At 46.2% G+C, this 27522-nt stretch overlaps 1 protein-coding gene across 4 annotated transcripts in view; it reads right to left on the bottom strand.

Annotated features, from left to right (window-relative positions):
• CCDC92 (coiled-coil domain containing 92) overlaps positions 1–27522 on the bottom strand; it is a 372010-nt gene that overhangs the window by 53596 nt on the left and 290892 nt on the right. For all 4 annotated transcript variants that reach the window (XM_085633890.1, XM_085633894.1, XM_085633892.1 and 1 more), the window contains exon 3: positions 14452–14493. In XM_085633890.1, the coding sequence (XP_085490016.1) occupies positions 14452–14493 (42 nt within the window). The remainder of the gene's footprint in view (positions 1–14451; positions 14494–27522) is intronic.

Raw genomic sequence — 27522 nt, 5'->3', positions numbered from 1 at the left:
TGATGTGAGATGGTAGGTCACGGACAAAGGGCTGTAAGAAAGTATCCACATACTCAGAAATCCTTTCAGTCGGCCCCCCTATACAGGATATTATAGGCCTACCAGGGGGGGAAAGGGAGATTCTTGTGGATCTTGGGAAGAGTGTATATGCAGAGGTATCTGGGACGGTCTAGCATAAGGTAGGTGTATTCCTTTCTGTCCAGGAGGCATTGGTCATGCCATCCCTTAAGTTTGGTGTTGATGAGTTGTATAAGGGACCAGATAGGATTACAAGGTAGAGCTTCATAGCATGTTATATCACCGAGCTGAGATAACATGTCATGCTCATAGTCTGCACTATTATGCACCGTGTCAGATTACCTGCCATAACTGATTTGTACTTGTGATAGACCTTAGAGAGCCATTTTGCATATTGCTGATCACCGACTGTATACTACAGAACTGCATCAGTTCGCTCCTGTACTGTTCTGTTGGAATATTTTCTGTTGGCTGTCAAGGTCTCTCATTTCTCTGAGGATACGTTTAGGTATTTAAAGTCCAAATCCTCAGGAACAATGAGTCCAAGATGAGTGATGATAGGGGAGATAGAACTCTCCCTAAACTAACCTCTGGGGAGGCTGGTGTGGGCTCTCTGTCGAATGAGGAATGGATATGAGTATCAATCTGACCAAGTCAGGCTGGAGTCATTAGGACCATTACACCCCCCCTCAAAGCTCTGCCTGATCCTGACTCTAAGGATCATAGGGTTGTTGGACAGTTGTAAATTAATGCCTCTATCCAACCCAGAACTTTATAACCCCGCTACTCTGCCCATCCAAAAAGTACATTGATCGTACTAGGATTTAAATGGATTGCAGGAGGTTTCATAGATGGGATACAGGACCCACTTGTGATGAGTAGAGACGCCTGATGCGTCTTTCCGCTCTGGTCTTTGAAATGCCTGGATACTAGTATGTACATCTCATTGTAGATTCAAATCCCACAGAATTACAGTCTACCCTCACTAGTTTCCTCATTTAGAAGATGGCTTTGATGTAGCCTGTATAAACCATTGCCACCTCAGAGTGCAGCACTGGTAGGAAAGCTCTCAATACCAAGAAGACTGGCTTTCAACTATGACATGTTTATATGTAAGGGCATATAGTGAAGCGAAAAATGGAACCCCTCTTAAGAATCTATGGATTTGCAAATGAAGGCATATCAAACCTTCATCTAGTCACAAGTATGTAAACCATGTGATTCGCTTATACGTGGACATGCCAGACCAAATAGGAGCAATATCTCAAAGTTAACATTTCATGAAAAAAATTATCTGTCTCTCACATCTCTTGGGAAGAAATATTGCCCACTCCTTGCAAAACTGCTAAAGCTCTCTGATGTTTTTGGGGTATTAATTTATACAATCTCTCTTTAGATCCTGCCACAGCATCTCAACAGGATTGAGGACTGAACTTTGACTTGGCTATTCCAAAATACTGACTCTTTGGGCCAATAACGATGCGGCCTGTAAAGGCTCTGACCAACATACATGACTGTGAGGGATTGTACAATTTGTTGATGAGGGAGCACATCCTTAATAATTGTCAGTATCAGCAACTGCACCAGTACCTTGTGTGCTCTGATATGATCTCCCCCCAAGAATTGGGAAAGAATGCAGGCAAGTGGGTCCGACCCAGTGTTAAGCAAAAAAATCAAGGTGGTGGTGACCAGAAGAAGCAAGATTCTTCTAAGGCCCAAGAGAAGGGTGGGGAGAAAGGTAAAGCCAAAAACGAGTCTTCAGAAGGTCCCCAAAAACCTGCATCTTGGGGTGGGTCCCAATACTCCACTTCCTCTGGAAAGAAACATTGGTGTTACCTGTGTGAGGAAAAATGCAATCGGCCAAGGGATGCTAGCTGTCCTAAGGCCACCACCAAGGAAGAAACTACCACTGCCCCTAAGGCAACTAGCACCCCTAGCACCAGTAAAAGAGGTAGTACAGCCCCCAAAGGATTAGTAGGGTATACCTTGGGTTCTGAAGTGGGTTCTGCCCTAGTCAGAACACCCACTCAAGCTGTCCTTGTCTATGACAGTGACATGGGCCTTGCCACTTTACTTGTAAGTCTCACTAATTTGGGCAAGTACAGACAACGGGGTCAAGAAGCTATGGCTAACAGGGACAGATGGGCCAGTGTCACATTGGTTACAGAGATAATTGTGTCCCCTGAACAAATCATACTTGGTCACCTCCACCAAGTGACCAACGCCAGCAATGTCAGGACTGATCACTCCTTGGCAGTTGTTAATCTCAGTTAGGGGAGGTGAGAGTGGGTAACTGGCCCTAAAAGAGTTGTGGTTCCCCCATACCTACCTATAGACTGTCTGTTGGGCAATGATTTAGAAACTCCAGCCTGATCAGAAGTGGAGTTCAGGATACATACAGAGATGATGAGAATCTCTGCCAGTGCATTTGCTGTCATCAGACCTCAGGCCAAAGAGCTAGGCACTGAGGGAGCACTGGATCCTGGAAAATGGACCAGCTGGCTCCTAAGAGAAGGAGCAGGAAGGGCAAAGACTTATCCTTCTCCCAAACTCCCAGTGAGAGTCTGTCTCTTGAGGGAGATGACCTCAGTTACTGTGAAGTTACTGTCCCAGATCAACTTGGGCCTGACAAGGCAGAGTTCTTCGGGGCAGGGGGCCGTTCCAGGGCAGACTAAGAGTTTGGAGCAGAAATCCTGCCCCTCTCTTGAACAGCTCAGACAGCAGGCTGCTGCTGAGGAAGTAGGGGATGTCAGTGGGTCCCATAGGATCTATTGTGAAGATGGGCTTCTGTTCTCTGAGTGTAGAGACCCCAAGCCTGGTGCCATCAGGAGGTTTGTAATACCCCAGACATTCAGGGGGTTTCTTCTATGCCTAGCACATGACATTTCCCTTGCAGGACATCTTGGGCAAAACAAGACTTGGGACAGGCTTCTCCCTCATTTTCACTGGCACAACATGTCTCCAGATACCAATGGGTTTTGTCACTACTGTGTCACTTGCCAAGCCAGTGGTAAGTCAGGTGGCACTACAAAGGCCCCCTTAATTCCACTTCCAGTGGTTGGGTTCCCTCTGAGAGGGTAGGGATATACATTATTGGTCCCTTAAAGCCTCCAGCGCCATCTGGACACAGTTACATCCTAGTGGAGGTGGACCATGCCACTAGGTATCCAGAGGCTATTCCCCTTAGGAACACTCAGCTCCTGTAGTGGTTAGGGCCCTTCTAGGAGTATTTTCCAGAGTGGGGTTTCCTAAGGAGGTCTTAACAGACAGAGGTACAAACTTTATGTCTAGTTACATCACTGCCACGTGGCAAGAGTGTGGTGTAAACTACAAGTTTACCACACCCTACCATCTACAGTCAGTTTGGTCCCCATGCCCTTTTAGCTTGTCCCTGTGATGATTGTTCCTCTCAAACTTTAAAACACCTGGTTTAATTCAGTAAATTTTATGATTTGTTGCATAAAAGGTATCTATTACCTCTTTTAAAAGCGAGGGGTTTTACCCACTTTTGACCTGCCTTTTTACATTTACAGTTATTACCTAACCAGGCAGTGATGTTGGCGGTTACCGGTTATTTAAAAGGAGCCTTATATTGGAATAAAATAATGTGTGCCTAAGAAATAATGATGCATATGTCAGGCTGGCCCACTACTTTTAAACTGTACCTAAATGCTTATATATTGTGTTACCTGAATTAAATGTACTGGATTGTGTATAATAAGGTTTTTAATGTTTTTATGTGGCTTTTATGTTTTTATCTTTTATGATTATGATGCATAATCGAATAAAGATTAATATACATACACAGTGCAATGGGACTGTTGAAAGGTTCCCTCAAGGGTTTGATCATGGGACTCCAGGAAAAGGTCAACGAAAATGAAATGTTTTACTACCCTGCCTTCTCTTTGCCTACAGAGAGGTTCCTCAGAAGGGCATTGATACAGCCCATTTGAGCTTCTGTTTGGACTACCAGTTAGGGGTCCATTGTGTCTGGCTAAAGAGGGATGGGAGCAGCCTCTCAAACCTCCTAAACAGGACATTGTGGAATGTGTCTTTGGCCTGCTTTCATGTATGAATGAGTACATGAAAAAGGCCAGCAAAAACCTTGAGGCCAGCCAGGAGCTTCAGAAAGCTTAGCATGACCAAAAGGCTATACTGACTGTTTACCAGCCAGGAAAGAAAGTGTGGGTGTTGGAGCCTGAGGCCCCAGCAGCATTCCAGGACAAGTGCAGTGGCCCCCACACCATTCTTGAGAAAAAAGGGGAGGTCATCTATTTAGTTGACATAGGTAATCTTAGAACCGCCTAAAGGCCTTTCTTGACAAGACTGACATGAGCTTGCTCATGGCCACTGATGAGGGCAGGAGGAAAAGAGTGACCCTCTCCCTGGTCTCCTCTCCAAGGACCCTGTTGATGGGTCACCTGATGGAGTAGCCATGGCAGGCAGCCTCACTGACCAGCAGCAGGGTGATAGCAGGAAAGTCCTCAATCAGTTTGCCCACTTGTTCTCTATGACTCCCAGCCAGACCACCTGGTGTACCTATGAATATACAGACAGACTGACTGACCATGTCAGAGAGTGCATCAGGACTGAGGTCCAAAAGATGCTGGAACGGGGGGGGGGGTCATTGAGACTTCAGATAGCCTTTGGGCTAGTCCAGTAGTCAATGTGCCAAAACCTCACACCCAACATGGTAAGAAAGAGATGAGGTTTGGTCTAGACTACAGAGGCCTCAATGCAGTCACTAGGACTGGTGCCAATCCAATTCCTAGGACAGATGAGCTAACTGATACTCTGGCCCCAGCCAAGTATCTTAGTACATTTGACCTGACTGCTGGCTACTGCAGCCTCCTACATTGAGCAAATTAAAGTAGGTGTCCTGGAGGTCCACTGAGAACTGCCAGGGAAGAAGCTGGTTTATATTGTGAATATCCAGGAAGGGGTAAAGGCTCTCTCGTTTTTGCTTACAAGGTGTGGCAGTAGTACATCTTTGCCCCATTATTCAGAGTGGGCGGATCAATGTGATTGCTCTTAAGGAGTGAAGCCTTTTTACCTCTTGCAAATATTTTTGAAATATGAACTGTGGCAGAGACCGCCTGAATTGTGGCAACTGTAAAAGCTGTAGAGCAGAGCCATTATTCACTCAAAACAAAAAGCCCACCCATGTTTGTTCTCTACGTCCATTGGTGGCAAAGAGGGAAAGCTTCCATCCACTGACACTTAGTGGTACTCCTAAGATGGTGCAGAAGATGGCAACTAGTCCACCAAGAAGTAACTGGGATTTTATGGTCTTGACTGAGATTGGAGGAGGTGTATATTCTTCATCATGAAACATTTCCTCATTGACTGACTTCTTTCCAAAGAAGAAGAGAATATACCCAGGGTCTCGGGTTGGTAGGACTCCTTACCCTTGAAAGACTGGAAGGTATTTGATGGCTGCAATAGACATGGGGGGTCTGTTCGAAACTGCATAAATGATACTCAGCTGTTTCACACTGACCCTGACTTTCGAGTTGTGCTAGACATCATTGTTTGTTGTTGGATTGAAAAAGTTCTTCCCATCAAAGGGGCCTTTGGCTTAAATTCAGAGTACTACCGCTTGGCCAGAAGGCTATTTATGCTCCTGGCAGCTGTATCAATGAGGTTCCTGGACATCAGCAGTTTCAGCTCTTCATCTTCCATGCCACTGTAGATCATGAACTGATACTGTTTCTGGGCACAGTCTGATGGAAAGGAGGTTTAGCAGTCAAACTTGTATTAAGGGGCAAACCTTTGCTGACCTTTCTGGTGAAACCATTCCTGGGTGGTTGTGATCCGGTTCAGGGAAGAACTGGCTTGGCTTGGCCTTTTGGGCTAAATAGTTCCCACTGGCGTAGGGTCAAGACTGATTTGCATATAGCTGGGTCCAAAATGAGATGACATGGTGTGCAAAATAACGATCGAATGGGATACAGCCCAAGTAATTGCCAGTGGCTGAGACTACTAAAGCATTTCATCCGTCTCGTTTTGTATACTTTAGTATGTCCTTAATGGCACTGGCAGGAACACCCCCAGACTAGAAGAAAAAAAATCAGATGTGTCTTAAGATACACCGCATCCTTGTCTATTTGGAAGAATGTTTCTCAACCCTTCTTGAAGCTGCCATCACATTCAGACTCTAAGCTGAAGGATTATGAAACACAAATTCTGAACGGTCCTATGGGGTCTGGTGCTTCTGTGCAATGACTTTGAGACTACAATTTGAAAGAAACATTACCTCCAAATCTTATCAGCCTGCTTGAGAAACTGAGATTCTATGGCCAGAACTGGTCTTAGTAGAGGGGCTGCTTCTGCAACCCAAAGATAGATGCACTCATTTTCTGGCAGGGGAACAGTGGACAGCACCTCCCAATGCCACGGCCATGATGGCAAGATAGCATCTGTGCAGGTCCTCCTGTTCACCAACAAGGACATCCTGATCGATGTCCTGTTCAGTGACTCTGTAAAGTGTGCTGCTCTCTAATAAGAGAGGGGTTTGGCAGGAAAACCCACTGAGGAATCAACCTCAGATGCAGAAATAGAGAGGACACCTTGTGTGGAAACATTTGGAGAATCAGCAGTTTGATATAGGATCCTGGTCCTTTTCTAGGAGCTGTGGCTCAACCATGCTGTGTGGTCCAATGGGAACATAGCATACAAAGCACAGGTGTGCAAAGAATTACTATTAACCAAGTTCGAGATGCAGAAGGTATGCGGGGCAGCTGATGGAAATGGTTATGGCATAACGAGGGTAGGTTAAAGCAGGAATGTGGTGGCATGAGCAATTTGATTTCAAAGGAGGAGAAAAAAGAAAAGGTAAGAAATAGCCCTAACAACAGACCAAAGAGTATCGGCAGAGCACCGGTCATGGTTTGCTGATTGCAAGGGAAGCAGGTACCGATCCACACTAAAGAGGTTTTCCTAACTGGAATAATTATTTTCCTAATGCTATCTAGGAAATATTTTACAAGTGGAAATGTGAAAAAGATACCTGTTAATGATTCTTACTGTAACTAGTAATGGCAGTCAGATGTACCTCATCTGTAGGCCAGATGTAGCCAGGTACAAAGGCAAGGTAGCACCATTTCTTCCTGGCAAGTTTTCATTTCCAACTGCTTCTCCAAACACTTGATGCAGAACTTCTTCCACTTGAAGGGGAATGAAGATCTTGGGAAGGACATTTGGCTTCTTTCATGATAGGCTCACCCTCAGGTTGCTTTATTTTAGGTCTTCAGAAGCCTTTCAGTTAAACTCAATGATAAATTACTGAGGTGGAGAATATGGCCTACAGACAAGCCTCCTGTGCAGAAAATTCATCTTCACTTTGCTGTGCTTGAACTTTGAGTGGAATTGAGGAAAAAGCTTTCAAAAAAGCATTACTCAGGGATGGAGGTTCTGATAATCTTGAGGAATAGTCAAGGTTGTTTATTTCGTTCTGTGTGGAACAAGTTTTTGCCTGGCTGGCTGTTCCCACACCAATAAGATTTTTCTTAATGAGGACCTCTGGAAATCCCACCTGGCCTCTGACTCATAGCATGCCGAAACACGTCAAAAGTGCTTCGCACAAGTTGTAAATGATGAGTATATAGATGAAGATGTATGGAACTTAGCACATGTTAGTTCTAGGGTGCACTTCATGCTCCTGGTAATTAATCTTTTTAAGCTAGTCCATTTTCCACCCTCTTTGTTTTTCACGTTGAGAGTACTGTAGTAAGATTGATACCCACATCCTTGATAAATCTAGTCAAGGTACTGGAACCGAGTGTTATTATTGTCCGGCATTAAAAAACTATTCTTTTAATGCAGAGTAGGAGTGCGTAAGGTTATTGCCATATAGTTTGTATATGGTAAAGTCCTCTCTCAGACAGGTGATGGATGGTACTTTTATATAACAGGAAATTTATGTCAGGAAGCCAAATTTCTCTCCAGCATGTGCCCATTACTAAGAAAGAAACACAACCCAGCGATGACAGTTGGAGTCTCGAAGCTCAGGTTCTGAATCCTTAGGACACATGTGCAATCATGCAACTTTAAAAACAGGTAATTTTGCAAAACCCTGGGTCAGAGGTAACAGAAATACTACTTATAAAAATAAGCACATATAATAATATAGTGCATACTGAATAAAGGGACAATTGTAACAAAGAAACAACCCATCAGATGCTTCACATTGCAGTCTTTGCTTTGAGTTCTTTTGCATTGCACTGGTGTGAGGAGAAACACTCAATGGTCAGTCCAAGACTAGACCCTAAGCCGCACCCAGAAAGAGCAACTTCTTATGGGACACAGCACTGTGGCCCCTGTCTACATAAAGTCTCCACTAATTGTGCGTCTACAGTGTTATAAATATAAAATATGGCAACTCACCCTTGGAGACACTTGCGGCTCTGGAAACGTCTTACCCCTAGATTATTCTTTTCTACACATCATATGTCTATGCAGTTTTTGTTCATTGCACAATGCTTATCTTTTCACTCTTTCTCAAGGGTTGGAAGCCTGTCACTAGCCAGAATAAGATGAACATGCACCAGTGCGCTGATGATGTATTAAGCTTCAAGGTTATATAGGCATGAGATTGCTATGCCTGTTTAACAACTTGGATAGTCCAGCCTCCAAATGTCTACTCATTTATTCACTAGGGCGAGTCAGACTTTATCAGGGCGAGCTAATTTTAGGGCCTACTGGCCCTTCTGGCGAGAGAGCTCAAGCTGGCAAACAGGTGTTCCTTTACTTCAGAAGCTGAATGAGAAATGATGATGTCTTTAACCCTTGTTTTTATCTTGTCACTTTTGCAGTAAAAGACAGAGGCCAAATGTCAGCCTATTTCGTCTTGCAAATTGCTTCTTATTTTGTCCTGGACATTGGTATTTACTTTTCTTTTTTCTGACTGCAGAGTTAGAGTATTTAGTTAATTGAAGTGTCTCTCAATCATGAAACGAAAGGCTGTATGATGTCAGTTTGTTTTCTAACAAAAAACATTTAAATAGCTTGTAAATAAACAGAACAAATATTTAAAAATATATCAGCAATTAAGAAAGCACATTTTTTAAATTCAGAAGTGTGATGGAAACAAAGATTTTTAAAGGATCAAAACAAATCAGAACACTTTAAATGGCAATGTGCAAACGCTATATATTTGCAGAAACCCAATTTCCAAACATTAGGATTTGGACAGTATATAGTCTTTTCAGTAAAACTGCATTTCAGTGGGGAAAGTATGCAGCCATTTCAATAGAAAAAGTGCTGACTGTAAATGGCAGTGTGCTATCATAACATGCTTTAGTAATACATTAATAAAAATGAGTTTTTAAACATTCCTGCCCCTGCTCTGATTTACTGGTGAACTAAGAGGCAGGTCAGGGATCATGTGCACCTTATATGTGGGCTTGATTCATATTATACATGGAGCAAAGGTTTAGTCTATTATATCAAACAAAATAGTATTTTGTACATCAGACATGCTAAACCCACATATGTGAAGGTGCACTCATGTGATAATGAAGAGAAAGGCAGCTAGGTAAAATAAAATATTTGCCCAGGATCCAACAGTTGAACCAATTTATGGGCCAAGGGCATTACAGTTAGGTCAAGTAGATTATTCAGGTCACTAGACCTGTACGCCTGGTATCGTATTTTATGATTTTTGAGGCCTGGATACTTTCTCAGCTTCTGCTGCTGCCATGGTATAGTTTATCTAAGTTATGTAAGGTCATGGTACCAAGGAGTTACATGAGTATCTCAAACGTGTCACACTTTCTAAAAAAAACAGTTAATCATTCAGTATTCCCGGCTCACAATGAGTTACATTACTTGTATTAAGGGAAACTAACTAATCCTGCGCTACTGCTTCTTGGTGCTATCCCTGTGTCTAAGTTAACTGTTCCCAAATAATATTCCACAACACCTGCTTTTAAAATCAATAGAAGCTATGTTTAATGCAGCAGAAAACTGATACATCAGGAATATTTGGAACTGATACAACATGGATATTTGGGCACTTGCTTCTGTTGATTTACTACAAAAACCAAGGAGACTTGGGACCCTCGAATTATGAGCAGTACCACATAGTTGCATTGGCCTACTAAACTGGCAAACTAAGTAGCTTACCTAGGTTGCCACAGAAAAAGCATAAACACTGGGGACTATAATACAGCTGCTCCAATGGTGGAGGCATTGATAAATGAATTCTAATTGTCCTATGCCGATTGAACTGCTGGATATTGCTGGCAAAGGAGCATCAAACATAAAACCTCTGAATATGCATATGAAATCGCTTTATGGTGTTTTAGAAGGTTACAAGAGTTGACTAGAGCAGCCGACATAGGCCTCTAGATGGCAGCCAGGAACACCCTAGTGAGCGACCTATACACAAATTAAGTTCACATTTGGATTACATCAGGAATATGAGGACTTCAAGGGTCAGTTCCTGGCTTTTGATTGATCATGCAGGCTGCACACAACTTCTGAGTGAGCCAGGGAAATGGCCTAACGATCAACAAAGTGCAATGTATGATGATGATACATGAAGACAGTAGGAGAATGGTAGTATCATTGTAAAAAGCACATGGGAGCCAGTCACATGCTGACCTAATGGGATGTCAGACTTGAACAAACAATCCATAGTCACCGAATTAAATAAATCATTAAAATACAGTAACATATTTTCCAGAAACTCAAGATTTATAAAATTTAAATGATTACACAAAAGGTATTTAAAGCCCAGCATACTAGCAGGTGCACTGAGGTACGAGTCATAAGTGTTCCAGGTGTAATGAGGAAGAAAAAGGTTTCTTTGACATGGTATGGGACTGTGCATTGATAAGAACATACTGGTACACTGTAATAGCCACATTAGCAGACACTACTGGTAAACAATACTGATCTTCCCTGAAACCTGCTTGTTGCCCCAGCTGACCAGAACAAAGAAGAATACACCAACAAGCAGATTTAAAGGCCTAGCTTTTGTATGGTAAAATAAGTAGTGCTCCATCAAGTAGAACTACTTTTAAATGTTGGGGATATCTTAGTGTGAGAGTTTCTGAATGGGAACAAATGAGAAATGCTTAATGGTCCAATAGTGAATCAAATCCCCAATGGGGGTGATGTAGGCGTTCACTGACTGGATGTCAGAACGTCTGCCTTTATCAGTTGATATGTTGGAACTGGGCAACAATTACGTCAGATAGTGGTATTGTGGACTCAAAAGAAATAACTAAGTGGTAGCTGTAGGAGAGTAGGGTCTGCTTTCTATGTTCACCCCCACTTTTTGCTTTTGCTTCACTGGTTTTCGACTTAGATGTGGCTGTGGGCCTGCTAATCAGACCCACAGCCCAGCTGTTCTCTCTCTAAATTCACTATGCACCTTAGGTGCATAACCAAATTGGTAAGGATCATCTTTTTGGACCCGGTACAGTGTACCTTAGGTACCCAGGGCATAGGTGTACCCTAGGCCTACCAGGGGCAGCAGCATGTATTATGCCACCCCTGGCTGGCCTTCCATTATGACACAACTGGCTGATCACTCAGCTGGGGCAAGGTCGTGTAATCACCCCTTGCCTTATATATAGACACATGGGTAACCTATCAGTCACTCCTATGGCAGGCCTTAACAATCCTGAAGGCAGAGTGCTTGGTAACATGCGAGATGGTGCTCTAGCATGAGCTGAGCCTGTCTGCAGCTTTCGGAACCATGTCCTTATAGCTGTTCTATGATATCGCCTACCATATACTCTTAAAGTGCCTTATAATCCTCGCGGTTATGGTAACTATGGTTTGGCTTTATCAAAACATGTTGTGTAAGGTGTCTAACACTTTGGAATACTACCCCCACACCATTTCTGGCGGTGAGGATAGTATTCCTCCCTTCTAGAGGGAGAAGACATGTTGAGGACCTACTACCCGGTTAAAGTTAACCAGAGCCCCAGCGTCACAAAATGGACGCTGCTGCCACAGACACGAGTCTGACCTCCTGCTGCTGGGAGACCTTCCAGCGAAGGAGGCTTGGACAATAGGTTTCCTGCCTTGGGAGGTGCTAGCACCACCCTAGACAGGCCTTAGTGTATTGGGGCAGGGAGGGATGAATGAAACGAGACACTGCCTGGGGCACACAAGGTGTCCCATGCATAGTCCAGTTCAAACCGGTGCTGGGGCACTCCAGCCCCAGTCCTAGCGCGAAACTGGACAAAGGAAAGGGGGTGTAACCACCCCCCTCCCTGGTCCCACCCATAGGAGGGACCTAGCAGGTAACCCCGCCCCCCAGATTAGTATAAGAGTGGGAGCTGAGTCCCTAGGACTTTAGATTATCCTGAACCTGCATCTTGAACAGAAACTCTGGACCTTCGACATTCGACCACCCTGGGCAACCAGGCATCATCCAGCGACCGCTGCTTGCTTTGCGACTGATCCTACGAGGGACGACTGCAGAGACTGACCAGCGCCGTCACTTCCAGACACCTCTGAACCAGATCCACATCTACAGCAAAGCTGAGACCCGTGGAGGCGACGAGGGACGTGGGACCGGCGACTTGGGAAAAGTGGCTAGTAACTGACTAGCGCGACTTCTGAGGCTTCCTCGAGGCTGTGCTTGGGGAATTGAGAAGCCCCAAACCCGAGCACCATTTGCAAAGAAGATCAGCTCCCCACACTTTACGTGTTCTGCGTGGGGCCCTTCTGCACCTGAGTTGCTCGACGTGTTGTCCGGTTGTTGGCCCGTTGGCTAGCGACCTCTGTGATGACGAACCTTCAACTTTACTTTGCTGGTCCGGCTCCTCCAGACTGGCACTTGCTCCCCTGTGAAAGGGAACCACCACAGACCTCCCTGGTCTGCAAAAGAAGCAAGTCCTCCATCCTGCGTGGGTTACGCTTGCCAAGGCTTGGTGGGTCCTAACTCGACATCGACGCCGCCGACAGCAAGAGCCTTCGTGGGACAGCTCGCCTCCTGGTCCTGGTCGTCCTCGACGCCTCCTGGTACCCGTGGCTGCTGCGACAAGCTTCACCTCTTCACCTGCAACTTCACGACATCGCCTGGTTCCTTCCTGGTCCCTTCCCGGCTCCTGGCTGGTGACCTAGACTCTGTCCCCTCTGCTTGCTGGTATCCTCCTTCCTGATTCCATCCTTGGAATCCACCGGACACTCTTCACTGACTGCCTGTCAGCAACTTTCTTCAGGCATCCATAGGAGTCGACGACGAAACCCGACGCAAGTTCACACCTATGCACCCGCAGCCCGTGGGCTAGGTAACTTGAGTACTCCGGTGCTCACAAGGGTATTGACTATCCAAGTGTCTAGTTTCCAAGTCTCTAACTCCTAGTTCCTTCCGAAGTGTCCTAAAACTCTTAATTACTAAATACTACTATTTCTATCGACTTTAACGCATTACGCGTGAGTGTTTCCACTCTGCACCTGAATCCCGTGGGCCTCCCACTGCCTAGCAACTGATAGGATAGTGTAGCCCCAGCGATTCCCTAGGCCTAGGCCTAACCTGTGTTCATGACAGTGGTTCTTATACCACTTACTTAGTATATGGTTTGCGTGGCCCCTAGGGCCTAACTGTATTACTTACCTGTGTGACTTATGTATGCTTGATTAAGACTGTGTTGTACTTACCTCGAATCTCATAAAGAGTGCTGAGGGGGTTTTGACTAGAATAAATACATTCTATTTTTATAATATCTGTTGTGGTGTCCTTTCATTTGGTATTCAAGGGGTTGCAAATGGTATAACAGCTGGCTTCACATGCCATACAGAGTTTAGCCTAAGACTGCTCTTGTCCATGCTACCACTAGGATAGCTGGTCTATAAGGTTTACTTTACAACCAATCACCATAAGGGTTGTTTGGACTGATACAAGGTGTACACTAGAACTAGTGACATCATATATCAGGCCAACTTCTCACAGTAGCCACCATATTACCTTCCACACGGATTAGGTAGTCTCACTCCAATCAGCACGTATGTGTGGAAGACTGGGAGGAAATGTGGTGGTCTTGTTCACCCCAGAGAGGGGGAGCACAGAAGCCATTAACTGTGTACCACAAGGCGAGGTATAAGGCTGTCCCCCTTTTGCTGGGGACAGCCTTATACCCCGATAGAAACTAATACTAGACATTACAGTGGTCCCTCACACTGGAAAATCTGTAGGATTCCTCGGTGCATGGAGAGAGATCAGTGATGGTCACCATATCATAGGTGCGAAAGTAGTCCTGAAGAGCTGTTAGCCAGCTTAGGTTTGCCTTTTTCTATTATCCCAAACAAAAAATAACCTTTAGCACTAGAAACAACATTTCTACTAAATCCAGCTTTTTAAATCTTACTGCCCTTCCATCAAAAGTTGATGTTAGGTTAAGTATTTTTTTTTATGTATATCCAATTGTTTAATAAATTAACTGCATATAAATATTTTAATTTACTTCTTACCTGTAGAGTCAGAATTCTTTAGCGTCAACTCGTATGTTAAACCTGAAAAATAAATTGATGAATTAAACAATTAATATTATTTATATTTATGCCACAGTGAGACTCAACTTCAACACCGCTATGAAACCTATTTCCAAGAAGTACACTCCACTATGGACCCCCGCTTTACTCGATGAGTTATTGAAAAGAAGTATATAGAAACTAGGGGCAACCTCCTCTGCTGTTTTGTGGATTGCAGGGCAGCCTTTGATTTGGTAAGCTGGGAGCGATTGTGGGATTCATTAATAAAGGTGAAAATTCCAGGAGGGATATTGGCAATTCTCAAAGAGGTTCCTAGGGGAGATTAGCCTCAGGTGGATTTAGGTCTAATAGGCCTAGTTGGCCATCTAACAAGGACAATTCCTATTAAAAATGTCTTACACCACAAATGTATATTGCCTCAACCCTATTTATCTTTTATCTTATAGATTGTTTTGTCTAAGATGGGTGGAAGACATGTGCCTTATCTTCTTCATGGTGACAATTTGGTCATTTTGAATGAAACCCACGTAGGCTTACGAAGGAAACAGGATGTTTTTATTTGCTATTGTGAAAAAAAATAACAATACATTTGGAAAATACCAAAACCATGGTATTTGGGTGTCCAAAGGAAATGTTTCACTGGTTTCTAAATGGGCATGGGTGGAAGAAGTAAAGTCCTATAAATATCTAAGAATGGTATTAACTTAAAATATTAACTGGAAGATGCACAGAAATCCAGTAAAACCCTGGTTACGTAACTTTGGTTTAGAATATGGAGGCCGCTCAACATTTCCAGTGTTGGATACTTTTAAATCTATGGTGCAATCTAAATATTTATATATGAGTGAGCATCATAACTGGGCCAATTTTGAAGGCTGGTGTATAAAAACACTACCAAACCTTCCTAAACCCTGATCCAAGCTATAAAAGTAAAAGCAAGATCACTTAATGGTGCGTCAAATCTATAAAGCTGATGCTGATATTCTGGAATCACCTATTATTAGCTGATAAGGACAAACTTGCCTTTTACTGTAAAAAATAATTATTGATTAGTGATCTGAGGTTGGCTGCGAGGCTAAGAGACCAGATAAAAATGATCATGGATCTGCTTCTCTTGGACTCTCCAACCTTGGAGGTTCCAGTGTGAATTTCGCTAGTTGACTTACATTTGTAAATTGAAATGTTTTCATGAAACACGGATTTGCAACATTATTGTTTGAAGAGTTAAGGGTCACATTTGATTGACACTTCGGACAATGGAACGACATTCCTGTGCCCCCAGACCAAACTATACATCTTAGTATTTGAAAATTGAAAATTGGTGTTAATCGTGTATTTGAATGGCCTGATGTTTCAAATGAGATAATGAGGTTGAGGGTGTTAGAAACTGGCTTTCTGGTTGGCAGAGGTATACGCCCTTTCCAAGCAGGAACCACAATCCTACTCAGGGTAAGTCACAACACACCCTAAATTATCCTGTGTTCACCCTCTGGTGGCTTGGCACAGAGCAGTCAGGCTTAACTTAAGAGGCAATGGGTAAAAGTATTTGACCAACACTTCAAAAATTAACTCAGTAAAAACACCACAAAATGGCTACGCACCTGGTTAGAAAATAGAGAAAAAAATTATAAATAAAAAGACCAAAATAACATACAACCATCAGTAGCTGAGACATGAATAAAAAAAAAAAATGTCAAATAGCACTTAGAAGCAGTAAGCGCTTAAATGGGATATCTAGTCGTGCTGGACGAGGGCCAACTCAAACGTTCAGGCTAACCGCAATGAAGCGAGGGTCAGATACAGGGACCCACTGAGGAGAAGCAGAAGAACAGTACCTCGATCCGGCTTTGCGTTGACGAAGTTGCAAGGTGCAGCCGAAGTGAGGCAGCAATGCCGAGCCACCCAGTGGGCAAGATGCGTCAATATTCTTCATGTAATGGTGGTGATGCGTTGATTCTGAGTGCGAGATGCTGGTTCCAAAGGAGGGGAGCGGCTACTGTTCCCGCAGCATCCGATGAGACGATTCTGAAGGCGATGCGCTGGTTCCGAGTGTTATGCGCCGGCTCCTTCGAAGCTTTGACGAGGATGCATAGATTCAAAACCCATAGAAAGGCCAAGATGCGCTGATTCCAATGAGGATGCATGGGTTCTGGTTGGAGCACTCATTTATACCGACTTTCAAGGGCCCAGGACTGGGTTGGCACCACTTGACAGGGCAAGACTTGAAGCAAGTTGTAGCAGCTGTAGCAGGATGAGTTTGAGTCTTTGATTTCTCTGGGACTTTGAACAGGCGATAAGCCAGCAAGCCCTTGGAGTCGCTCTGGGTTCAAGTGATGCAGGTCCAGCCCTTCTCACCCAGGCTTGGGAACAACAGGCAGCAGGGAAGCTCAGCAAGGCAAGAGTCTAGGAATGCAGCAGTCCAACAGAGTGGCAGTCCTTTCAGCAGCACAGCAGTTTATCTTTCTAGCAGATTTGTCAGAGGTCCAGAAGTGTACTGAAGTTATGGTGTCAGAGGTCCAGAACCTATACCCAGTTGTGCCTTTGACATGGGGGAGACTACAAAGAAAGCTTTGAAGTTCACAGAGGTCTTCCCTTCCTGCCCTGGCTATAGAGTCCATACAGGGGGGTATGTAGCCCTTTGTGTGTGGACAGGACACACCTTATTCAGGTGTGAGTGTGAGGCTGTGCCCAGCTCCTCTTCCCATCACCCAGGATGACCCATCAAGACACACCTAAGCTTCCTTTCTGTGTGGATGTCTAGAGGGAATACACAAAGACCAACTGCAACCCAGCCCGGACTGAACAGAGACAGGCAGCGACACCAAATGGCTAAGGTATATAAATGCCAGCTTTCTAAAAGTGGCATTTGCAAAACTGTAACTTAAAATCCAACTTCACTATGAATTGTGATTTTAAGTTCAATTACACCAAACTTTAAATGTCTATCTCTTCACAATTGGGATTACACTCAAAAGATATTTTAAGGTAATCCCAACGCAGGGGTGGGGAATTCCTATAGCCCGATGCCCAGGACATACTGTTTGGGGTCAAGTTTTCATGTTTATTATGTCCTTGAGACAAGTAGGCCCAACCGCATGTAGCACAAACCCTTTGGCTGCCAGATCACAGTACCACGGAAGGGGACTGTCTGCATTTAGGGTAATATTTGTGTCCATATGTAAATTCAGTTTGAACTTGTATTTATGGTTCATTAATACAAGGCCTTTATTATTAGGGTGAGCACTCTAAGGAAATGTAAGTTCGGACTGCACTAGTGACAGTGGTTCCAGTATAAAAATGTGTACACACGTTTGCAAAGTTTAACAATATGAGGCTTTGTATAAAACTACCAGGATGCTCTCCGATTAGATGCAAATAAATGTAAAGGCTTGAAACCAAGGTTGATGATTCTTTGCTTTATAAATAAAATGTTCCTAAAAAAATGCAAATAGGAAAACAAAGTTTTAACTACTGTGACATTTTATGTGCCATTTCTTTGTAGCATCATTAAGAAACATGTGTTGATGCATGCTGGTATTTCCCAAAAATATTCATAATGGAAAAACAGTGTAACCAGTTTCAGCAAAAATATAGGAAACATGAAAATAAACAAGCCCTGGCAAAGCCAATAGTTATGAGATGGTGGTCAGCCTTTTGGGGTTTGTCAATGCATGTCTTGCTTTGACATGGTTTTGTAGACATTTTTTTTTGTGGGAGCTGCTGGGCCCTCATTATTATAACAAACATTGGCTAAAGCAAAAATATTTTTGTTCTCAAAAACCACACATTGCCACAGTAGTTCCACCTAGGATGCCGATATGCTCCTTGTGAAAGAGCAAAATGTTGTCACTAACAGTGAAGCCAGCAGGTACATAGAGGGATATTATTATAATAAAAACAAAAGGTCTTGGTATGTGCAGACCTAAACAGGGGCCTAATTCTTAACCCCTTCAGTGCCCCGCCCTTTCCCCCTCCTGTGCCGGGCGTTACATTAGCGGGCGGGGTCCATGACGAGATAGTCTCGTCATGGGCACAGCGCACCCGTGCTCCATGACGAGACTATCTCGTCATGGGCATAGAAAAGGTTAAAGAAAGTCACAAAAGAGAACCCATAGTATGTCCTTGTAATAGTGCAGATTTACGGCTTTCATGAATTCACAAGAATTTACAGAAGTAGGTCAGGAAATCGTACTCCTAGAAAATATTTGTGAAACGCTTTTTAGCACGAGCAAATATGTATATGTAGATTTGCTCATGCGAAAATATGTTGAGTAGTAACAAGTTCACTCTCCCACCAACCACTTTTTTCCCCCAACCCTGGAAGAGATTTTACTTCTTCCCTTGTCAGGAGGAAATTTCCAACCTTTCTCTGAATGGGAAAATATTAGAGACGAGCTGATGAAAACCCATAAAACATGCAAGTTAGTAGCTTTGCACAGACTCAGAAGGGCATTCCAACCATGGGGAACCTCCATCCCCTGTATGTAGAACTCCTGAAAGGTGACAAAAAAAGGGAATTGCTAGCATTCAAACCCTACTATGGTATGAGCTCTGGCATAATCAGAGAGGCTATTATCAGAGCTCTTATATAATGAGATTGCTGCCATTATTTGTCGCCACACTACATGGCACCAATGAGACAAGTGGATTTTGTTACAGGACAAGTAGATTTATGAAGCAACCTGTCCCATGGACAAGTAGATATTTTATTACATTCCACACCCCTGCTATGTTATCCTATAGTAGAGATAGGCCTTGCAGTAGTGAAAAAACGAAATTGGGAGTTTTTCACTACCAAGACATGTGGAACTTAAAAATACACGTCCTGATTTCTAAATACATTGCACCCTGCCCCTTGGGTCATACAGGGCCTACCTTAGGGGTGACTTAAATGTATAAAAAGGGACGGTTTAAGCCTGGCGAACAAGTTACTTACCTTCAGCAACGATATATCTTTAAGAAACATTAGTTAGTTAGATTCCTCACCTTAGAATATCCCCAGGCGTCAGGCTGGATCCGGAAAGATTTTCGTCAGCAATACCCTTGCACGTGTCCGTCGTCGGCGTCGTGATCGCCGGGATGACGTCGTCGGAGTACTTAGACGCCGCCCTCGCGCGCTGACGTCAGTTCTTGTACATAGCTTTCCGCGCCAGGAACGCAGAGCCATGCAAGAGACCGACACTGGTGCCAAAAAATTCTAGGGCCTTGAAAGGGATGACCTCAACCCTAGATATCGGTTCGCAGAACGGGGAGGATGGGTGGGTCGTGAGGAATCTAACTAACTAATGTTTCATACAGATATATCGTTACCGAAGGTAAGTAACTTGTTCATCTGAAAGAAACACTTTAGTTAGATTCCTCACCTTAGAATAGCTACCCCAGCAATACCAACCCCGGTGGTGGGTCTGCGAACCAAGATCACACCAGAAAGTCCTGGAGAACAGAACGGCGAAAGAAGCCGTCTCTCCGGACATGGCTGTCCAGGCAATAGTGTTTGGCGAACGTGTGCAGCGAGGCCCACGTTGCTGCCTGGCAAATGTCTTGCAAAGGGACTCCCTGGCCCAGGGCAGTAGTCGCCGCTGTGGCCCGAGTGGAATGGGCCCTCAGCCCTACAGGAGGCTCCTTTTTAGCTAAGGAGTAAAAAGCCTTGATACACAAAACGACCCACCAAGAGATGGTTCGTTTGTGTACCGCCCGTCCCTTCTTAGCACCCACGTAGCCGACAAAGAGTTGGTCGTCCACCCGGAACTGCTTGGTGCGGTCCAGATAGAAGGACAGTGCCCGTTTTGGGTTCCAGCCGGTGGAGCCTCTCTTCCTCTTTCGAGGGATGCGGAGGCGGAAAGAAGGTGGGCAGCGTAACAGACTGCCCGATGTGAAAGGCAGTCACTACCTTAGGAAGAAAGGAAGGACGAGTTCTGAGAACAACTTTGTCCAGATGGATAGAAAGGAAAGGAGGCTTAGAAGAGAGAGCCTGGAGCACACTCACCATTCTAGCAGAGGTGATGGCCACCAGGAAAGCAGTCTTAAGCGTCAACAGACGAAGGGGACAATTATGAAGTGGCTCAAAGGGAGCGCACATCAGATACGTCAAAACCAGATTCAAATCCCACTGAGGAATTACGAAAGGAAAAGGAGGAAACATGTGAGTAATGCCCTTAAAGAAGCGAGAAACAACAGGGGATTTGAAAAGAGAAGGCTGATCAGGAAGCCGTAAGAAAGCAGAGATAGCTGAAAGATAACCTTTAAGAGTGCCCAAAGCAGAGCCCTGCTGGGCCATAGAAAGAAGAAAGAGGAGAACCTCAGAAAGAGGGGCGGAAAGGGGATCCACAGCCATTGCTGTGCACCATGCCACAAATTTGTTCCACCTGCAGGCGTATACCGATTTTGCGGAGGGACGCCTGGCTGCCAGAATAACATCACAGACTTCAGGAGGCAAGTCAAATGGCATCTACTGTCGCCGCTCAATCTCCACGCATGGAGGTGGAGACTGGACAGGTTCGGGTGGAGGACCGTCCCCTGCTGCTGCGACAGAAGGTCCTCCTGAAGAGGCAGTCGTATCGGGGGATCAATCGACAGACTGAGTAGCTCGGGATACCAGTACCTTCTTGCCCAATCCGGAGCCACCAAGATGACTTGGGCCCGGTCGCGCCTGATCTTCTTCAGCACTCTGGGCAGAAGTGGTATAGGCGGAAAGGCGTACAATAGACCGCAAATCCACTCGCGAAGAAAGGCGTCCTCGAGCGAGTGCCGCCTTGGAAACTCCAACGCGCAGAACTGCTGACATTGCGCGTTCTCTTCGGTGGCGAATAGATCTAACCAAGGCTCTCCCCACTGCCGAAAGATTCCTTGCGCCATGTCCGTGTTCAGACGCCATTCGTGATCCATCATGCACTGCCGGCTGAGTTCGTCTGCTCTGGCGTTCAGAGAGCCCGCCAGATGTTGAACCACCAGGGTGATGCCCTGATGTTCCAGCCATGTCCAGAGGCGCAGAGCCTCCTGACAAAGGGTCCACGGCCCCACCCCGCCCTGTTTGTTGCAATACCACATGGTGGTGGTGGTGTTGTCCGTGAACACCTGCACTACACTTCCCCCGGACAGAGGGAAGGAATGCCTTCAGTGCAAGTCGGATCGCCCTCAGCTCCAGAAGGTTGATATGGAGCCGGGACTCCGCCGGAGACCAGAGGCCTCTGATCTCTGCCTCTCCCATGTGGCCCCCCCATCCCAGGAAGGACGCATTCGTCACTACTACGTGCTCCAGTTGGGGAGAGGGATCTGCCACTGACCCAATCGCGGTCCTTGAGCCACCACTGCAACTGTCTCGCAGTGCCCTCCGAGATCAAGACCTGGTCGGACAGGTTACCCCGATGCTGGGCCCACTGAAACTTCAGGTCCCACTGCAGAGCCCGCATTCGCCATCTGGCGTGAAGCACCAACAGGATGCAGGAGGCCATCAGACCCAGAAGCCGCAGCACCAACCTGACCGAAACCCGGGATAGAGGCCGGAAGATGGGAATCAGAGCCTGAATATCCCGGAGGATAGGCCCGGAACCGCGCCGAGTCCAGAACCGCTCCGATGAAGAGGAGCTTCTGGGTGGGACTCAGATGGGACTTTGGCACGTTGATGGAGAACCCCAGCAAATGCAGGAGGTCGGCCGTAGTCTGCAGGTGGGAGACGACTGCCTGGGGCGAGCGCGCCTTCAACAACCAGTCGTCGAGATTGGGGAAGACTAGAACCCCCAATCTGCGCAAATGAGCTGCGACCACCGCTATCCCTTTCGTGAACACCCGAGGGGCACTGGTGAGGCCGAAGGGGAGCACGGTAAACTGAAAATGCTCCTGGCCCACGGGGAACCGCAGGGAACGCCTGTGGGCCGGCAGGACGGGGATGTGGAAATAAGCGTCCTGCAAGTCCAACGCTACCATCTAGTCTCCAGGGTCTAGGGCAGCCAGAACCTAGCTAAGGTGAGCATCTTGAACCTTCCTTCCGGAGGAAGGCGTTGACGCTCCTGAGGTCCAAGATAGGGCGTAGGCCCCCTTTGCCCTTCTTGGGAACCAGAAAGTAGTAGGAATAACAACCACGACCTACTTCTGGACCAGGAACGCGCTCGATGGCCCGTTTGGCCAAGAGGGCCGTAACTTCCTCCTGCAGAAGATTCAAGTGATCCCCCGACATGCGGTGGAACTGCGGAGGCATGGCTGGAGGGGTTGCCCCTTCGGAGCATTTGCAGCACACACCTGTCCGACGTGATGGAACGCCAGTGGAGCAGGTGATGGCGAACTCTGCCTCCCACTGGCGTGGAATGGGCCTGAAAGCACGGACTAGGAGGGCTTTGAGGCGGATGCTGCCGGGGTAGATGTGGACGGACCGACACATTGTCACTCTGTACTGCCTCGGCGGAATCCACGTCCGCGACCGCGTGGATGTTGGTTCTGCGGCCTGTGGCTAGGCGGACGTGAGGGGGCACCCCTTCCTTGGCCACGAAAGGGGCGAAAAGCAGAAGCTTGCGGGCGCGGGGCCGAGAGGCCCAAGAACTTGGCCGTAGCCCTGGAGTCCTTAAAGCGCTCCAGCGCACTATCCGCTTTGTCGCCAAAAAGGCGACTGCCATCGAAGGGCATGTCCATGAGGGTGCTCGTCCTCCACCGTATCCCACAGGGAGTGGGAGTAACAGTCCAAGAGACAAGCAGTGTTAATAGAATGCAATCCCAAACTCAGGGAGGAGAACAGCTTCTTACCAAACTGTTCTAGTCTCTTGGATTCCCGATCCGGGGGAGCGGACGGGAAGGAGGTCTGGGAAGTAGAGGCCTGGATAACCAGGCTCTCGGGAGTGGGGGCATGGACAGAAAACTGGGGTCGCCCGGTGAAGGGCGGTGGCGCCGGGCCACGTTCCGGTCCACAGGAGGGACTGTGGAGGGCTTGGACCAGGTGCCCTTAAGAACGTCAACCAGTGCTTCATAAAACTGCAGCAGAGGCTCCGAGGAGCTTGCTGACGGTTGGAGCACCTCAGTGAGGAGGTTAGTACTCACGGCCACAGCAGGTAGCTCCAGCCCAAGGGCTTTGGCTGCCTTGCACAGCACCACAGAGAATTCAGCACCTTCCTCCGAAGTCACGGTTGGAGGACAGATGAAGTCAGTGTCAGGGGAGGTATCCAGACCACTGGCATCCCCCAGCTCGTCTGCCCAGTCCTGAGATAACTGACCCTGCCGGGTCAGAGGGTCCTCAGACCCCTCCCAGTCGTCACCGTCATCCGATTCCTGGTAGACAGGAGGAATGATCGGAGCCGGGCGGAAGATGAAATTGCCACCCATCGCTATCGGGTGCATTGCCCGATTGCGCCGCTTCGACGCCGGGCCCGGACCGGGACTAAACTGGGAAACGGCGCCATCCGAAGGTGGCGCCGGGGGTGGCACCGGAGTCAGCGCCGGCGGAGGGGTCGTGAGGTCGACCGGCGCCGACTGGGATCCAGGCCTGGATCCCGTGGGGACCTGCGGCGTCGGGACCGGACTCGGCGCCGGGGCCGGAGACGCCGGCTCGCTAGGCCTCCCAGTCGAGCCTGCGGGGCCTGAAGTCGCGCCGGCAGGCCAGAGTCCTCATGGCCTCGAGGAAGGCACTGATCTCCGCTGAAGTCGCGCCAGCCCCAGGGACCGGCGGGTATGGGGACGGATGCGACTCCTGCGGTTCTGACGGAGCCACGCAGGTGGTACCACCCGAACCCTCGGCGAGTCGCGCGACCGGCAAGGGGAGCCCGAAAAGCGATGTCGCCTCTTGGACTTCTTACTATGCTTCGACTTACCCGAAGACTTGTAACCGGACGAGTGGTGGTAATGGCTGCGGCTCCGCGACCGGTCCCTCGACCTCCTCCTCGACCGGGACCGTGAACGGCGCAGAGCTGACTGCCGGAGCTCGAGTAGCTAGCTTGCGGGCGCCTAGCCTTCGAAGTCAAGGCCCAGCAGTCGGGGCACGACTCTGCATCGTGGTCGGGCCCCAGGCAGTAAAGGCACCGGCGGTGGCGGTCCGTAACCGACATCAGTCAGTGACTGGAGTCGCAAGCTTTAAAGCCAGGCATCCCTACCGGCACCAGAGTCGAGTCGAGATCGAACCAAAAGAGTTCAAAAGGTTTAGTCAAAAAATGACTAAAGGGTATGCTTCTTCCCGGATCGGCACTTACTGGCGCGGAAAAAAGAAGAACTGACGTCAGCGCGCGAGGGCGGCGTCTAAGTACTCCGACTTCGTCATCCCGGCGATTACGACGCCGACGACGGACGTGGAGCCGCAGACGACGCCTAGCGACGCGCAAGGGTATTGCTGACGAAAATCTTTCCGGATCCAGCCTGACGCCTGGAGATATTCTAAGGTGAGAAATCTAACTAACGTGTTTCTTTCAGATAAGAGGTTTATCCTGCTAGGTCGAAGCAGCAGTGTAAACTGCACAAACTGGTTCAGCAATGGCACGCCTGAGCCATGGTTAGAGGGCTACTAAAGTGGGTGGAACAATGACTGCTGCAGGCCCACTAGTAGTATTTAATATACCGGCCCTGGGCACACGTAGTGCACTTTACTAGGAACTTATTAGTATATTAATTATGCCAATTGGGTATGAGCAAATGATTCCATGTTTAGGGGTGAGAGAGAGCACAAGCACTTTAGCACTGGTAAGCAGTGGTAAAGAGCACAGAGTCCTAAAGCCAGCATAAATGAGGTCAGAAAAATGGAGGGAGGCAGACAAAAAGTTGGAGAAAGACCACTCAAGGCTGTCAGATTTAATAGGGGGTAACTGTGGAAGTGCTGTACACATACAATGTTGTGATGTACATATTTTAGTGGATTGGCAATTTTATTCAGGAGAGAGATGCAGGATTTTAAAGCCGATTTTAATTAAGTATGATATAACCTACTGAAAAGGTTTTGGTTTGCTGTGTATCCTCCGGATGTGATTAGTGCTAGTGGAAAATGTTTATAGGTTGTAACAAGGCATTTGATGATCTTGAAACCGTCCTTGCAATTTTTCTTGTAATGTACCCAATGTTTTGATTGAGTAGAATTATTCAATTTTGATTTTTAATTTGATTTATGATATTTGAGCAGAGGATACATTGAAATGTCTAGAGAGGAGATTTTATTGTAGTACTAAGTAACTTATTGTCCGGATGTATTATTAGTTGTCTTTTTAGCTTAATGGGCTATGTTCTCAAAACAATGAATTTTGATTGACTGACTGACATATATTCACCTACTGGTTTTGTATACATTGTGCAAGAACCTCTTAATTATGTGATTTAGAGCTACCTATCCTTGAATCTAAACACCAACATACTCTCCCTTACCACCTCAGCACACACAAGCGAAACACAAAGTAGATTCAAATCAATGGCTTCTATGCACTCGACAAAACCATAGCTTAAAAAAAAAAATCTTTTTATTGGATACAAACAAATAACAATAGAAATTCACGTTTAATGCAATATGCAATTCTCCTTAGACATTTAGCTTAAGTTGGCACAGGTGATTGATATTTATCTTAAGGTGGCACAGGCGAGTCATTTGTTGCAAACAGTCCTCATTCATATTTAACAGTTCTCGTCTTTATACTTCCAATTCTTCTGGGGAGGTCTGCGTCGGTATCCTGGGCGGTATACATATATCTCCCCTATAAGAGTTCCATTTACCCCAAATTTGTATACATTTTTTCATGCACCCCCTAGACAGATAGACTGTTTTCTCATGGAACATGCACCAATCTATATCTTTCTCCCATTCCTTCACTGTCGGTACCTCTTGTGCCCCCCCATTTCCTCACAATGTTTCTTTTTGAAACCATTGCCCCCTACACCACCCACAATCTCTCCCTATTTCTTAGGTCTGTTGGCTTCCACATATTTAGGAAACATCACTTAGGGTCTGGCTCCAGGTGTACTCCCAATACTTCCCTCATGCATCGGATAACAGCCCTCCAGTAACCACCGATGAGTGTACAATCCTATATGATGTGCATAAACGCATCCTCCCAGCGACGTGCCTTCTGCAAGTAGGGTCTTCTCTGTATCCCATCTTGACTAAGGTGGGTCCTGTGAGATATACTCTATGTAGAATCCTCAGCTGTACTAGCTTCAATTTTGACGATAGCTCTACTTTCCTAGGCGACGCCAATGCCTCCCACCACTCCGACAAAACCATAGTTGCCAAGGTTTTGCTATAATAAAACTGTGGGCGAGTCAGAAAGGCTGAATAGTAATTCAATCAAACTAGGCATCTTCTTGTGGGTCGCTCTGAATGAAAATGCAGTAATAGAATGACCTAATAACGAAAATAAAACTCAGAACAAGAGCCCATTGATAGTCAATACAAATATACACGTTGATGTTGCATGGAAGATTCCCACATAAATCAAGGAGTAGAATGTAATACTTACTACTAGTCAAGCATGTAGAACCCATAATTAACTCTTTCATGATCTAGTTACTTTGATAGGTGCACAAATACACTACTACAATGTCAAAATTTTATATAAAAGCCTACTGGAAGACACCAAACAGATCAAAAGAAGAGGAATAAGAACCTTTTTTTTAAATAAATCTTTTTTAATAAACATGCATCGGTTCCAATAAACAATACAGAGGTATCAGTCAGGTTATACATTGTAAAATGCACAGTAGGAAAAGTGTCATATCATTGCATCACATAGGAGGGGAACGCTACGGGGTGAGGAGGTCATCTTGTTCAGCACAACGGGGCGGTACACAGATCTCTCCACAGTGTGTATTCCAAGGATTCCATATACGGGACCACTTTTTGGGGCATCCCCTGGCCGAATACACTGTTTTCTCTCTAAACATACACCAATCAAGGTCTTTTTCCCTGGCTTCAAGTGTGGGTGGGTGAGTTGCGCCCCACAATTGCGCAATATTCCTTTTAGCAAGCATGAACCCTAGTGTAGCCCACTGTGTCTGATGAGTGTTCAGGTCCGTGGGTTCCCATATATTCAGGAGGCACCTATGCACCTCTGGACGAAGATGGACATGCAGCACCGCGTTAATTGTGTTATGGGCTCTGCC

This window comes from Triturus cristatus, chromosome 11 (assembly GCF_964204655.1).
Source record: "Triturus cristatus chromosome 11, aTriCri1.1, whole genome shotgun sequence".
Lineage (NCBI taxonomy): Eukaryota > Metazoa > Chordata > Amphibia > Caudata > Salamandridae > Triturus > Triturus cristatus.
This window is presented reverse-complemented; position numbering and strand designations above follow the sequence as displayed.